We start from the raw sequence: 16,845 nt of genomic DNA, 5'->3' as shown, positions 1-16,845 counted from the left end.
ACGGATCATTGTATGTAATCTCAGCAGTCTCTGTTCCCCACTATAGGCTGGTGTGTGCAAGGCTGGACCAACTGCAACATCATTTTTATGGTAGCAAACCAAGTAAGAAAAATCATTCCTAATATGTCTGAGCACAAAACTCTAAATTCTTTCAGCAGAGGAAGTTGAGACTCCACTAACATCCTTGCCAATCTGAACTGAAGTACTTATTCTTGACTCCAAATCTGGTGATGAGTGTGATGGTGCAAGCAGAACACAGCGAACAGGCAGATAAGAGAGTGAGGATTCCTGAAGAGGAAAAAATAGAAGACCCTCTTCCCCTAGCTACCAGGTTTCCTCCTTCTTCCTAACGGTGCACACTCCCTTTTCACTGAAGGAGTGCTGTCAGGCTTTATATAATTTTGTAGAATTAGTGAGAATCAGGCTTATTTTTTATGCAACTCTCGACAGATATTTATAATTATCATCGTTAAAGCACTGAAGTCAAAGATACAGCTCTCTTCCCTCTCAGAAAGCCAGTGTTCCATCCCAGCAATGTCCCTCTGGGAAAAGCAATCACAACTAATTTGTCATCAGTCTTAACAAAGTCCAAGAACTGCCAAACCCTGCAACAACATTTTAAGATAGTCCTTCCTTCAAATGACTCCTCCTATCCATTCTACAATGACTATCTGGCTGCTGGTAAAAATTTGGTCCCAAGCTCACTTGTATAGGTTATTCCCCTTCAGAACCTTAAAAGACAGTTAGTTATACACCAGGTCTTTGGACACTGCTACAAATATAGCTCTCATGCAATAATGTTTGCTGAGCAGCTCTCTTCAAGTAAAACAAAAAAACCCATCCACCTACAACAGCATTCGTGCTTGCTGGTTCTTCAAGCAAAACACATAGCAATACAGAGACCTAACAGCTATTTAAAACTAATAACATCGTGGTATATAATGCTCAGAAACCACACACACGACTTCCAACAAGAAACCATACCCAATGGCCATCAACATGTACACATGTCACTCCCCCAGCAACATAGCTTAATCCCAGGCAGGAGAGTAGTACATTGCAAAACTAGAAGTAGCACTAATGGTAGCATTCAAAGGAGCAGCCCAGGCTGCAGGAATACACTGCTGAACAGAGCTATTACAAACAGCGGGGATGTATACATGGTTTGCTAGCCCAATTCTGACATGTGCTATTCAACACTAACATATTATATGTCAATATAATATGATATGTATCAGTTTAGATATTCATATACAAACATATATGAAGCAAAAATTATAGGATATAGTGTATATACACTTCATCTAGGGACCATAGTATAAGCTTCAATTAATAATTTATTTCTAACAATTACATTAGCTGACATTTCTCTGCCACAGTTCTAACTTGAATCAAATGTCACTGAGAAATTTTCAAAAAATATCACTGAAATTAAGGCTCCCTCACTATCATCAATTTAAGTGATTTTATTACTGCATCTGTATACTTAGCCTGACTAATCTTTAGATCAAGGAGATCCTGTATTTCTTATTTCTAGATCTATTTCACATTTCTGTTATGTTTCAATACAACTATGTAGTGTGGGGAATATTTACATTAACATAAATATAAACTAGGTCTTCTGAACTACACTCATATTTATAGAAAAATAATGCTTTGAGTTTTTTATATCTAATTAGCATGCTGTGATAAATTTAAATTAGTTGTTCTCTCTATGAGATTTGCCTGTTTCAATAACTCAGTCCAGAATATCTCCCAAGCAGTTTATTACACTACATAGTCATCTTAATCCTTCCAAGCAAAATGCCAATGCAAAGAAACACGCACATATAAATGTATCGGTTATGAGAAAAGATCTCATGTATAAATTAAATATTGCATTTTTTAGGTCGAACAACTGGAAAACAATGTGGGATATGTGAAGTATACTCACACTTCTTCAGAAAAAGCAGCCTTAAATTAATTTAGCTGATAATTTTTTCCCCCCAGTACATCTGACTTCTGCAAAGCCTACTCCCATTTAAGTAGCAAATTGTTCCAAATGTCGTTTTACACGATTTATGCAGAATGTAATCAACAACAAACTAATTATAAAGATAATTTCCTTAAATATCAAGGACAGCCCACATAACTGCATCTTAGAAAACTTCTTCAGGGAACTTCCAGGATTGTCATCTGGTACTGACTTACGCTTTAGACTTAAACACTCTACAAACTTGCAAAGAATTACTGTACATAATTATGACTCTTCTGCAAAGACAAATGAATGACATTTTTCAATAGAGGAGAAGGGGAGGGATGAGGAGAAGTTGCCAGAAGGGATAGTCTGCATAACATTTATTCCAAGAATATTGCACAAACTTAAGTAAAATGCATACATAATAACAGGCACCCGAGAATCCAGTAATTGCTCATTATGCAATTATACCTTAGGCACTTCAAGCAAATGTTGAAGAAATAATACATGGGAAAACCTGGCTAACCACAAAATTGTTTTTAAGGAGAATTAGGAAAATCTACACATGGATGCCATTGGGTCTTTACTTCTCCCTCTGCTGGAACCCTGTAAACCTTATTAATCTGCTGTTTGGTCCTGGAAATTACCTTTTCTCTGTCAGTAAAATTCAGAGTTCAGTTGGATTAATCCATACCCCTTACGTGTAGCTGAGGCCAGACAGACAAACACATGATTTCAACAGACACGACTCAAAATTTTCTATGTATTTTTCCTTGCCTTACACTTTGCTAAACTAATTAAAAAAACAATATTTAAAAGCTGGGAATAATGTTACCACAGGGTGCCAAATTTGCAGCGAAAGCCCCATAGGCTCCTGTCACACAAAATTTTGACAAGCCTTGCCAAATGGTTTCTTCAGGATGCAAACTGCTTGCAAAGCGACTGGGCCCTTTGTGTTGCAGCTGAATGCTGCAGATAGGAAGGTTAGGAGAGGTGTTTTGCCAGGTTTCACCCTGCTGTTTTCACCCTGTGAAGTTTTACACACACAAATAAGAACATACTCTCCTGGTACAGGACGCTGCTTGGTACCTTCAACACCTCTGCAGCGTTTCTTTTCTAATTGTGGAAGAGCACACCCAAAAGTAATGTCAAAATGTCTTACTAAAAACAAACAAAACCACCCCCAAAACAAACAAACAAAAACCCCAAACCAGAGACATCTACAGTACATTTCAAACTCAAGGTGCAGCAAAAATAGGACAGATGTCTTCAGCTTATCAAATTCTGAAGCTGTACAAAGTTCAGTCCCTGTTTAAAAATTCTGTATATGAACAGGCCTTCCCAGGGAGAGTACCAAGCAGAGATAGGCACAAATATGCACAAGCTATATTCACTCACTTTTTTCTATATGGAAAGCAGTTGAAGGCATGCTATGTGATGAAAGCAATTCTCATCTACAAGCTTCGTCAGAAAGCTACAAAAAAGTCTACACAGTGCACTTTTTACATTATCAAGCAGCAGTCTTAATTCTACTTCTTCCCCAACAGGCTTAAAGTTCAACCATGCTCTGCATAGGAATAGAAATAATGGTTTCCGTTTATTCTATTTTGCAACTTCTACACAGTGGGGTGGGGCATTTTGAGGCAGGTAAAAATAGATGGATAGAGGAAAACAGTGGCGATAGGAATTTTCTCCTTTACCTTATGGCTTTCGCAGAAAGTAGATGGATAGAGGAAAACAGTGGCGATAGGAATTTTCTCCTTTACCTTATGGCTTTCGCAGATCTTTGGTCTCTGGAAAATTTCCAGTTGCTTCAGGATATCTGGGACTGCAGTTTTCAGATGAAAAAACTGTCAAGTGACAGCACTGCAAAAGCCCAAGATAAAGTAATTGCTCTGAAAAGAAGGTGATGGGATTAGAGGATGTGCCTTAACAGTCATCTACTCCAATAAAGAGCAATACACTGGCCCAGCCACTGTCCCTTTCCATTACCATCTAACAGCTCTTTGGCCTCCCATCTTCAGCGCACATAAGGCTGTGATCCACATGCCATGTGCCACCCTCTTTGCCTTCTGCAGTAGACTGCAGCTGCGGAGTGCCACTTTCTGAAATACATAGGGGCCCTGCAGCTCGTTAAAGTCTTTCTCCTTCAGGAGCACTCAACATAAATCTGAATGTCATTTTAGATGAAGCAAGAACCCTCTCCTTGCAGACACAGAGTAAACCACTCAAAGCTTCATCAATTTTCGGTTGTTTTTTTATTTTTTTCCCCTACCTTATGAGTTACAAAATAGAGTTACAGCTTACTATCTACTATCCCACCTATGCTAGTTTTAGTTGTTAACATAAACTAAGTTTATCCAGAAACATGCTTCAAGGTAGCTTTGGGTGCTTACTGAGAAAAAGAAAAATCCTAATACTCAGCTAGGTCAACTATAGTATAAAACATAAACGCGTATCCTTGACTTGTAGTTGGCTGGTTTTTGTTTCTGACAAGCTGTGGATGCAACAGACATTCATAGAATGGTTTAGGTTGGAAAGGACCTTAAAGATCATCGAGTTCCAACCTCCCTGCCATGGGCAGGAACCCCTCCCACTAGACCAGGTTGCCCAAGGCCACGTCCCGCCTGGCCTTGAACACCTCCAGGGATGGGGCCTCAACAGTCTCTCTGGGCAACCTGTTCCAGTGCTTGACAACCTTCAAAGTAAAAAACTTCTTCCGAATGTATGTATGCAACCTGGTCTAGTGGAAGGTGTCCCTACCCACAGCAAAGGGGTTGGAACTAGAGGAACTTCAAGGGCCCTTCCAACCTAAACCATTCTATGATTCTATGCTTAATAACTTCAACAGCAACTAAAAGTGGAAATGCCTCACCTCATACACCATAGAGTGAGGCTTCACGTGCACTGGGGCCAGCAGAGTAGCACAAACTATGCCTTACTGGGAAAATCTAGGGTACTGACAGAACCTCTTAAACACAGAAATCTTGCAGGAAAGAACTGTTCGGTTACAAATATAGCAAGCTGAACAACAAAAGTGAAATACAATCCATTGGATCAAGTTGCTTCTATCCTAAAATATTTCCTCAGTGCACTTTTTTCATCTTGTAGAGGAGTATTAACGAGAACAAGCTCTATCAGAGACCAATATCAAACTGGCCAGTATCTGAGGTGTGTTAGTGACTGATTAAGCTACACAGCTCTTTCCCAACTGAGCAGAACACACAAAAGTGTCTGGCACACCTTCCAAAATGGAAACTGAAAATTTGTTTTCTAATGGAGGTTCTGCAATAGACATCTAATATCCATTTCTACTGATAACATGCCAGTGCCATTTTAACTCATGCCAGTCTAGAACAGACCATAACAGACCCCTTCACAGCATGGTTGAGAACTGTGGGCAAACACACATGATTTTTTTTTCCCATCATATCCTAACTGGACCTATTCAGATATTTGTAAATACAGCCTCAGAAGGAGTCTGTTGTGATAGCATTCCAAGCATAAAAAGTGCAAAAAGAAAAGAAAAGTGGGAGGGGGAGACTAAAAATGAGAATATTTACACCTGGTTTAGTCTAAGAAAATGTGGAATCCATTGCTAGGAGGATGGAGATGTCACTCTTTGTGCTAACAATTAAAACAGGGTTGCACAACGTATAGGAATCAATGTATTTACAGATGTCACAATCCACTTCACGTAAAGCGTATCTTCTATTTGCAACACCAAGTGAACCACCCTCTTCTCTATTTTTGCAAATAGAAGAGAACCACAAAAAGTAAGTATAATAAGCAAAAGAAAAACTGTGGGAATAAAAAGCGCTTAGTTGGCTTCTCTGATTTTCCTAAACTTTGATGCCAAACCAAACAGTATCGCTGGCTTCGCTGCCTTACAATGAAGTGAGACAGACCAAACAGACCATTTAAACCCATGAAACACATTGCACAACTACAGCCCCAGCTATAAAAGGTGGCATCTGGAATGTTCCATGTCCTCAAGGCTGAAAGGTAAGGGGAGGACAGGACCTTCCTGATAGTCATCAAGCCCAGAACTTAGCTACTGCCAAACAGTGAAGTTACATTTCTGGAGCTAGCAGACAGTCTTGTTTCCCCACTTCCTGAAGGCAAACCTGTAGAGAGCACAGTCATTCGCCAAAATTTATTTCTCTAAAAATGCTGCATATGCTACTCCCCCAAACAACATGAAAACCCAATCAACTTACAGGCTACAACCAAGGGAGAAGTTTCTATATTGCTTTTCTTATGTGTTGGTACAGAAATAGACTGTTGAAACAGTATAGTCAAAACATGACTTCAGCAAACTAGCTTATACCATAGGAAGAAAATTTTTAATTATCACTTTAAAGAGAAAAAACTTTTTAGGGGGTGTTTACTCTCACATTCTGGTTTGACAACTGTTTTTATGAATTGATTTCAATTAGCTAGTTATTGCCCTCATCTTACTTTGAAGCTAATCCAAATTCCCTGCAGAATTCCCTTTTCAAATTAAAATACACAGAGCTAATTATTTAGTACCTTTAATGTTCAAACTGTTCTTCTGACATCTTTGTGGTAGATAAACAACTACTTCATACTAAGAACATGTCATCACCAGGTCAAGGGAACTATGGCCACCAGTCACCTGGAGGTTAACAAGACATTAAAAAAGAACATTTGTCTGGCCCACAAATCTGTAATGATCTAATGATGACAGAGTAGGAATTTTTGAATTTGCCTGATCTCAGGCCACATCTCATGCTGTCATCCAAACCCTTGGGTTGATCATAACCTACTATAACAACTTGAGACTGACGTTCAAAATCCAGTTTTTCTTTCTTAGAAATATGAGCACAAGTGGCCGGTAACCAGATGCACTTCTTAAACAACTATTTTATTTAGAAACTAAGCATTGAGTGTGGTGGGGAACACTACGGGATCTTAAGAAACTGTTTGAGACTTCTTCACAACATCTGGCTGTATCCATATTATCTATACATATCCTCAGCTGTCTCAAATTAAATGGACACACTCGTGCAAGTAAGCCTACTACTACATACAGGTCTTCAGCAACTCCACGAACATATCCAAAACAAATGTATAAAATGGCTGTTGATCAGTATTTCTAGATTACACAAAAGCCCTGTGCCCTTCTACACTGCAATATTATCAAGCTCTATCAATTTGCTGGATTTCCTCTCAGCTGAATACTGTTGTTAATAATTCACTGAAACCTCAGAATCTCATGAACACACACTCAGAAGCCAAAAAAACCCTTGCCCCAAACCTTCATTTTTACTCTTTCAGTTATTGATCACCTTCTGGTCTGAGTGAAACTACTGTAGGATTCAGTTCTCTGCAGCAGTATCTAAGACTTGTTTCTCTTCTCTGACAGCACAATTATTCTTCTAGATTAAGATTTAACCATGCAATACTAATGCAAAAACAATAGGAAAAGAGGCATCTCCTTTAGGAAAATGTCTCTTGAAACAGCTCGGGCCTGGCCAGTACAATTGTCAGTGTCCATGACCAGACCAGCACAGATGCCTGCTTTGGCCATATTTTAAATTTAAACCAGTGAATCTCCAGAGACACTTCACTATCTTACTCCTGGGAGCACATCATAACAGACAAGCAGATAATTTCTCCAACTTTGTTGAGCATTTGGGCAATAGGTAGACAGGATGATTTTTTTTTCATTTTTAAGAAAATTCTTCCCAAAGAAAGGGGGGCATAAGGGAATCACACTGTGTTCTATTAGACATTCTTTCAACAACTAAGAAATACTAAATATTGTCATAAATGTTTATACAACATTGTGAAGAGGATTTCCCCTCCTCAAATTCAGAAGTAGAATGCCTACATTTTTTTCAAAGCAGGCAGTACATTAAAAACTATTTCTTGTCCACGCATCTGGACACCACATAATCATTAAGGTCCTGAAATATGGCTCTCTAGGGCCCTCACATCCACCTTCTCCTGTACATGAACATTGAATGAAGTCTTTTGCATGCAGCAATTTTAGATATTACTAGTATCCAAGCTCCACAGACAAGACACAACATCTTTTAAAGAGGTTGTACCCGAGTGTTCCAATTTGCTGCAAAAGCCTCAGGTAAAACCTGAGATTTCAAGCAATTAACTTACACTTGTAGCAATGTAGACATAACAAACATAATATTTCTTGCAAAACTTTTCTGAACCAGATGAATGTGTTTCCTTTCTTCTGAAATATGTAGTGTTTTGCTAAATATCATGTTAATATTAATGAAACAACAGACTCCTCAAAAAATGGATAAATGTATCTAAGACATAAAGCAGCACATGAGAATAGCACTTGTTTTCTAAGAATGCACCCAAGTATGGCTCTATTACTCACCTCAATTTTATCTGTTTTTGCATCTCCCCAGTAAAGCTTGTCTTTTTCAAGATCCAGTGCCAAGCCATTAGGCCAACCTAGGGATGTATTCACCAGAACTCGCCTTTCTGAGCCATCCAAATAAGCACACTCTATCTTTGGGCTTTCCCCCCAGTCCGTCCAATACATGTAGCTGTAAAAAAGAAGAGGGGAAACAGTCAATGCACATAACATGCAAGACAAAAAAAGTGTCAAGATCTGTCCTGCTTTTGAAAGAACTTACTAACTTTCCGCTTCCCCAACTGCGGCAAACAAGCCAACTTGAACTGTAATCAGTGATGATGATATAAAGTTTAGCATTAAATAAATTAAACTATTGAAAATGTGCAGTGGCCCAATTCTTTCACACTTATGATAACACTGAAGATGCAGAGGAAAGAAAATTCAACCAAACGCACAATGTATAGGTTTATTGAAGAACACTATATTTAGAAGTCACCTTTTATATACACAGTATTAAAGGGATGAAACAAGTGAAAGCCAGTTATCTCCAGAATATTTGACAAATAATACACACATTATCTTGCTATTTGCAGATTTTCAGTTTCTGGAGAACATAAATTGGATCCAAAAACTATCACAGGGCTATCAATAAACACAAAACTTACCCCATTACAGGATTGAGCACTATTGCTCGAGGTTCATCTAGGTTTTCTGAGATAAGGATCTTTCTTGATGTCCCATTCAACCGGGTCACTTCAATGCGGTCTGTTCCAGTATCAGTCCAGTACAGGTTCCTTGCCACCCAATCCACAGCAATACCATCTGGATGGTTGATCTCTGTGGTTACCAGAGTCTGTGCTCCAGAGCCATCAAGGTAGGCTCGACGAATTGCCCGGACATCATCATCAGTCCAGTAGATGTAGCCTTCCACAGGATCATAGTCTATGGCAATTGCGTGTCTGATGTTGTCTATCTGCAGAATAATGTCAGTGAAATCTGGCATGTCCAGGGAAATCCTCCTCAAGTCAGTCCTTCTAGCGAGCAGCAAGACTTCTTCAGCACCTGGAGAAAAAATCATTCACTGTATCATTTCCTTTTCTACTGTGTGAACAATTCAATACAGCACAGCAGGCTGTGAACTGCCACTATCACTAAAATAAAAAGAGATTTCCTTAGAATAAGGACATCAAACTTTCATTTAAATACAGACTTGTCTGAGCAGGGAGTTATTCCTAACCGGTTCTTTTCTGTCCTCTATTCTTCCTCCCCACTGCAAAGTTTCACTGCTTGTGGAAATGGTGCCAAACAACAACCTGAAGCACATTTCAAAGACAAATGGTATCTTCAGTATTGTCTTTCTGGCAACTTCTTTTATCAGTACAAAAAGAAGACACACAGTAAAACATCCAGTTGCTTAACACATTTTCCCTGCATTTACCTATGCATGCTTCAGCACAAAAAGAGGAATACGAGTATGTGTCTTTTTCCTACTCTGTTACTAAATCGATGCTCTGTAGTTTGAAAACTGACAAGGAGGTTTTAATCATTTAGCAAAACTCGAAAACTGGAAACCAGAACAAAAGTCACTTGTCGCATTTCATCCAGACCAGCAAACACCAGTAGAAGGTGGTAACTTCCAGTTCCCACCAACAGCCCAGATTGAATGAAAATGGTCAACATGGGGCATATATCTTTTGAGCTGACTAAGAATAACAGAAATTCAAACCTCATGACAATATTATTCTAGAAATAATTCTCACCTAGGCATGCATATGGAGTTCTGGAGACTCAAAAGTAGAATCTATTGCACATCAAAACCAAATTCACATTAATTTTGGGAGCTGGACTGTGCTGCTATTTGCATTTAGGTTTGGAAATCAGAGCTTAGTCTCAAAATAATATCTCAGAAGCTCTGAAAAGAAACAGTGCTCAGGCTGCAAGTGTATAATAAAAGGAAAGGATCTAGAAAAGCAGTGTTGTAACACCAACCAAACAAATTTGCAACACAGCACAGAGGACATAGTTTGATACACACTTTGAACTACCTCAAGTCACCACAGCTCCTGAATGAACTGGTGCTGCCCTCCTCCTTGCCATGGGCTACTTGTTCTCACTTCTGTATCATCCCTTCTCACATGCAAGCACAGCATGGCTATGTGTTGCAAACCACATTAAAGAGCTGATCCAAACAAAAACTAATTCAACAGAAATAAAGCCATCAGCCTAAGTTAACAACCAGACTGGTTCACTGCAGAGCTCCACAAACACATGTGCTGGCATGGGGAGGGACTCCAGCAATCATGCTTCTTCCAGTCAGCGTTATCTGACAAGGTTTGATAACTACAGCATCAGTGGTACCAACAAACTTTGAGGGAAGGCTTGGGTAGAAGGAAAGCAACAATAACTTAGAGCTCAAAAACCATGTGGAGAAAAGGGAGGAGGGAAAGCTCATACATTCGTGACAGCAAAGCAACAGAGATGTCTACCATCAGGAAAAGTGTTTGTTATGCTTGAAACTTCTGCTCGCTTCTCTGGACAGAGCAAAACTAGTAACCTGTTGCCCAAATTCAGAAGGCAACAGCCCCAGGTGACCAGACAACTCATAAGGCTTCCTTCCTTCATCGCCCCCTTATGTTAGTGCAGCAACAGTTTTTCATTTTTTCAAGTTTTCTTTCTGTTAAGGGAACAATGTGTTATCAGCAATCCTTAGAAGACACTGCTAGCAAAAGTATTCATTTTCAAAAGCTTTATGAATCGCCTGGATTTTAGCATCTTTACTAAATAAAAATAATGGGATACCTAAAACAGTATTTGATATTTTACATTATGTTTAAAAATTTTGGTTTACTTCCTGAAGAGTGAAAAATTAATCAGCTGTTTTCTTAAAAAGACCATGGTGGACAGAAGTTCAATATACAGCTTTTACCTCCTCTTCTACCATGCATCTTTGCTAGATGTATATTCCAACAAATAATTTTTGAGAGATTAACTACATATAATGACAAACAGCATGAACTTAAAGTGACACTGTCAACTACTTCACTGTAACTACTTCAGAGTCCATCAAATGCAAGACAGTTCCCAGCTATTTCAAAATGCTATTTGAGAACAAAAGCAGTCCATACATAGTCTGTGGTGCTGTTCTAGCTCTCTATATGAAAGATTACCCCACGAACAGTAGTCTCAGGGCTACACTGACATCTCTGAATTAGAAAATGGGTCAAAACCAAGATAATATGGAGTGAATCAACTTTAAGCAGAAATGGAAGACCTTCAAAATAGTAAAAGGGTTGTATTCAAAACTGATCCTTGCGGTATTAAAAATGGTATTTTTATGGAGCCTGTTCAAATAGAAAGGCTTTTAGATCTCTGTTGTTTCATTAACTTATTTGTGGTGACATTTTGTTAGAAGTACTTAACTGGTATCAAGTCCCATGGTGCTAAGTATTAAACATACTTGTTTTTTTAACACATTACCATCTCCAAAGAACTTAGAGTGTCACCAGACACTGGTTTGTCCAGCGCATGTTAGCTTGACAACAGCAGAAATTAAAAGGAACCCAGGTCATATTATATATGGATTAATATTACCTCCATATTGCCTCCAACAGTACAGATTGTCCATCACCAAATAGTCTCTTTACAGGAAAAATTTCCAAAAGGTCCTATTTCTTAATACATTTAAACACACAGAAAACATTTGATTTTCTAATGCAAATCAAAATTATACCTTAATAGCCAAAGCAGGAAAAAAAACCTGTTAAAAAGACATCTGCTAAGCAGGACACTGATCTGCAACTGCAGAGGTCAGAGCAACAGCATACCCACTACAGCAGAAACAAATACCTCATGTAACAAAGTGTTATGTCTTGCTTCTATGTTTCTGAAATACTTCACTTGTGGGAGTCAAAATAAAACCTCCTGTTTAGTGCAAGTTATGCAAAAATTCAGGCTCAAAACTCAACACGGAAAGGGGGAAGTATCTGGTCACCCAAGTGCTCTACAAACGCAGAGGAGATGTAAATTATAAATTAATTTTAAATTATTTTAGCTCAACTGTCTCAAAAAGTGAGCAGCACTGCAGCTGTTCAGCCACCCACAGCACTCTGAGTTTCATACCCATCTTAACCTCTGAATTTCTACTATATTAATGTGTCTGCAATCATAGTATTAAAGTACAAGTAGTGTGAAGCAGAGAAGCATCAAATATATGCCTAGCAACTGATAACACAGCAATTACCAATATTGCATGTATTTCTAAGATGACCAACATTACAAGCACCATTGGATAGGAACAGACAGATAAGAATCAAATGCATATGTCTGCCTCTTCACACAACTGATTGTAGCTTCACCTTGGTTCACTGTGAACAAGTTCGGAGCTGAATGTACCGGAGGAAGGACTGGGCTGAGGCCCAAATTACGCCTAGAGATGCTGGCTAGACAACAGGCTGAAAGATACTGTTCATATCCCCCTAAAATTCACAAGTAATACCAAAACAGTCTTCAGTTCCTCACAACAGTAATAATTAGACTCAGTTTTATCTGGTCCAGCTCTGTCATATGTTCACCTGTGCACATGATCATACATTCATTTGCATACAAAAGATTTTGACCAGGAACAGGACAGCCAGGACCCCTTGAATCAGCAATTACACAACAACTACAACCTTCTTGCAAAGGGAAGAAAACAATCCTGTTTCCGACATATTCAGCTGCTCTGGCTTTTTCTGCAGGCAAACACTACTGTAGAAATATTCCCATCCTCAGTTCTATCCTACAGACACACACAGCTGAAAACAAACAGGGAGAAGAAAATTTTTCTCTGCTGACCTAGAAGACCAGAAAAAAAATCTTCAGTTGACAACTGGGACAGTTTATTGGTAATTGAACCACATGGTTCTTGGGAAATTCTTCTAATTTCTAACATACCTCTAACTGAGACTTACGAGAAAAAAAAAATAATAAGGGAAATGAGCTAGCTGGCCAATTTGAAGTTCTGTTTGCTTGCAATTTCTACTGTAGAGACGTTTAAAATTCAGTTAAATTATGACACAATAAGACTCTTGACAGACATGCATCTATATTAGAAAACATATGAAAAAAGAAAATGTTATCAGAGCATATCTCACTATGTTCCACCCCCCTGCTAGAAAGTTGGTAAAAGATCATTATCGTAGGTAATTTCTACTAGGTGCAAGAATCCTGGCTTTTATTACAATGCAGTCTAAAATCACAGTGTTGGTTGTAACCATATTTGACTCTATTAACAAATTTCTGCTAGAGAAAAAAGAGTTGGCAGCAGGCTCTGAGCACATCACTAAGAGATGAGAACTTGACATTAGTTGTCTCTAAAAACCTGGACAAACACACCTCTGGCTCATTAGTTTTATCTGCATCATGGAGGTATTTTGATTATTAATGTAGGCAGGAATGTTTTCAAGGCTACAGAAGTGTTATGCTGTGACTTGCCTAGTGTTATCCTAGATACCCTAGAAGCTGCCTAATACATTAAAGCCATTATTTACCTAGTGCTAAAGGGCTACGGCATTTATTTAATTAAATTCATCTTCAAAAACCTCTCTCACCACAGTCACTTCTATAACCACGTGATTAAGAGATTCCCAGCAGAATTGCTAACTGTTATGACATGGTCATATACAACACCATACAATGAACAAAAGCCTTTTTTGGGGGAGCGGGGAATGTAAGCTATTCCAACATCACAATTGCAGCAATCAAATAGTTCAGCAGAAACGTATGTAAAGCCCTCAATGCAAACCATAGATCAGAAAACCAGAAGGGATTAGGTCCCTCTAAACTTTCAATTTAGAAAGCATTTTAAAAGACCCAAGTTCAAATGGTTGTTTTATTTTTCCAACTGTTTTAAACTTCAAACTTCTCTAGTCTGTTTTATTCAGCAAAAGCTTTCTGCAGACCTTCCACAAAACATTTCAGTAGATCTAAAAGCATAAAAACCTAAAACTGTTCTGGTTAACATGCAGAACAATATCTGAATTTAAAAAACAAACAGAACAGAAAACAAAATAATACCATTCAAGGCAGTTATTCTCACTCCCTGAAGACCATATTATAGAATCATAGAATGGTTTAGGTTGGAAAGGACCTAATCGAGTTCCAACCTCCCTGCCATAGACAGGGACACCTCCCACTAGACTAGGTTGCCCAAGGCCACGTCCAGCCTGGCCTTGAACACCTCCAGGGATGGGGCCTCAACAACCTCTCTGGGCAACCTGCTCCAGTGCCTTACCACCCTTAAAGTGAAAAACTTCTTCCTAATGTTTAATCTAAACCTGCCCTCTAACAGTCTGAAGCCATTCCCCCTCGTCCTATCACTACGTGCCCTAGTAAAAAGTCCTTCCCCAGCTCTCCTGTAGGCCCCCTTTAGGTACTGGAAGGCCGCAATAAGATGTCCCCAGAGCCTTCTCTTCTCCAGGCTGAACAGCCCCAGCTCTCTCAGCCTTTCCTCGTAGGAGAGGTACTCCAGCCCTCGGATCATCCTTGTGGCTCTCCTCTGGACACGCTCCAGCAGGTCCATGTCTTTCTTATGTTGAGGACTCCAGAGCTAGAAATCCTACAGAAGAAGGTTAAGAGACTTATTTTTTTTGCTCATACATGCAATGCTTTCCTCCCATACCCAGTAATCAATTATTTTTAACTTGTATGCTAGGTATAGTGTTTACTTTGATTTGGTTGGTTTGTGCTCTTCGTATCAAAAATTCATGCTTCAGCGCTGGAAATGGCAAAATTTGCAAAATTAACTGCAGTCAGAGCTGACAGCAGTGAAGCAGGCCATCTCACCAACTTGACAAGAGCCTTTTTATTCTTCTCTTGGCCCACTTCATATTTGACAAGTGACAAGACATCTATAATACAGTAACAAATGCTCCAATGTATTCACCCAACCTAAACAAATGTAGACTGCAGTGGCTGCCTCTGCTAATCTATGCCAGAAAACACCATGCTATTCCTTTCCCATTCGTCTGCCTGCTAATTAGGCTAGAACAATGCTCCATTGTGGGACTCTTCCCCCAGTTTTATGTATGTGCATGTGCACGTATCTGCACATATAGACTCAGCCTATTTACAGGCAACTTTGGAAATCTATATTTGCGGGGGAAAAAAAAAATCAGATAAACTGTGAAAATAAGAAAGCTTTTAGCTTTTCTCCAAAGAACAAATAGTAAGCGCTTTTTGAAAAGAGTGCATTAGAACCACTTTGACTGCAGGCAACTCTTTTACAAGCTGAGTACAGGCTATCTCAGCACTGTTGATAAGCTAAAAAGATTTATCAGAAAAGCAAGGGAATTTTTTTTTGCTAATGCTGTAATACAGTGAATTACGTGGCAAAGTTTTGGTGTATGGCAAAAAGGAGGAGGGTGCAAAATACAGGGGTGGGAGAAAACTTCATTATTTTGCATGGAGTGTACGAAGATAGGCAACGTTGCCATGCTGTTTAATAAGCTTGTCAACATTCAACACAATTAAAACATCTTACACAAGAGTTTAGCATTAGCCGCTCTTCACACCAGAGATAAAATTATGTAATTTTTCTTTAATTTTCTTTATTTTTTTTGAAATTTTTTTAACCCGCTATGAGAGAATTAAATAAACAACACTGTGTAAAACCCCATTCCTTCTATTCAGTTTCCTCGGAAACTAAAAGTATTTAAGGAGTTGCAACAAACTTTGGTAATATCCAGACACAAATGGAAATTCTTTTTATATATTCTCCTTGGGTACCTTAACAGAGCCAGTTGCAACATGAACAGCACTATGAATCCCAGCTCAGGTCTTTATCTACCTTCCAGTCTGAGAGGAAGACAGCACTGCTTTATACTGTGTAATGGTGATGGGCTGGGAAAAACTGGTGATGTATTCTACTACTTGACACTGTGGACTGGGGCGATGATGCAACACACATCAGGTTTACCAGTTTAAAACCAAGAGTTGTGTGCAGTGGGAGTATGCAACCAACAAAAAAGAAACAGGAAAGGTTTCCTTGAAAGAACGTTTTGAGCGCCCACATTCAGACAGGACTTGATTTAATTGAAAGGTAAGTAGGCATAAGGAAAACTAACACTTGTGACAAAGAAAGGAAATACCGGAGCACTCACGTAACTCATAAATTACATCACATCTGTCTGCATGTTAGTAAAAAGCTATTCTCTAAGTTTTCTTCCATTATCTCAGTAGCAGAATTCTAACAGTTACTTTGCCTGAAGCAGGAAAAAAACCCTAAAATTCACAGTTATGACACATTCACAGAGCCACTAAAAAAAACCCACAAACAGAATATTAATTAAAATGTACAGCTGATAGATCATTAGCACAAAACAGCTGACTAAGACAAAAGTAACATTTCTTCCAGACAAAGCCATTGCAACACAGAAGTCATAGCTACTCTACTCTAATTTAGGACTGAGCTCCTGTGAGACACCTGAATCATAGAATGGTTTAGGTCGGAAAGGACCTTGAAGATCATCGAGTTCCAACCCCCCTGCCATAGACA

The 16,845-nt window shown here is 38.9% G+C and overlaps 1 protein-coding gene across 1 annotated transcript in view; it reads right to left on the bottom strand.

Annotated features, from left to right (window-relative positions):
• Positions 1-16,845, bottom strand: part of LRP5 (low density lipoprotein receptor-related protein 5) — a 125,833-nt gene that overhangs the window by 75,437 nt on the left and 33,551 nt on the right. Inside the window, exons 5-6 of the mRNA XM_009889371.1 lie at positions 8,978-9,374; positions 8,331-8,502 (exon numbers count right to left, since the gene is read on the bottom strand). Coding sequence (XP_009887673.1) covers positions 8,331-8,502; positions 8,978-9,374 — 569 coding nt within the window. The remainder of the gene's footprint in view (positions 1-8,330; positions 8,503-8,977; positions 9,375-16,845) is intronic.

This window comes from Charadrius vociferus, unplaced genomic scaffold, assembly GCF_000708025.1.
Source record: "Charadrius vociferus isolate BGI_N301 unplaced genomic scaffold, ASM70802v2 scaffold467, whole genome shotgun sequence".
NCBI classification, from domain to species: Eukaryota; Metazoa; Chordata; class Aves; order Charadriiformes; family Charadriidae; genus Charadrius; species Charadrius vociferus.
The sequence above is the reverse complement of the archived record's forward strand: the minus strand, read 5'-3'. Positions and strand labels throughout refer to the sequence as shown.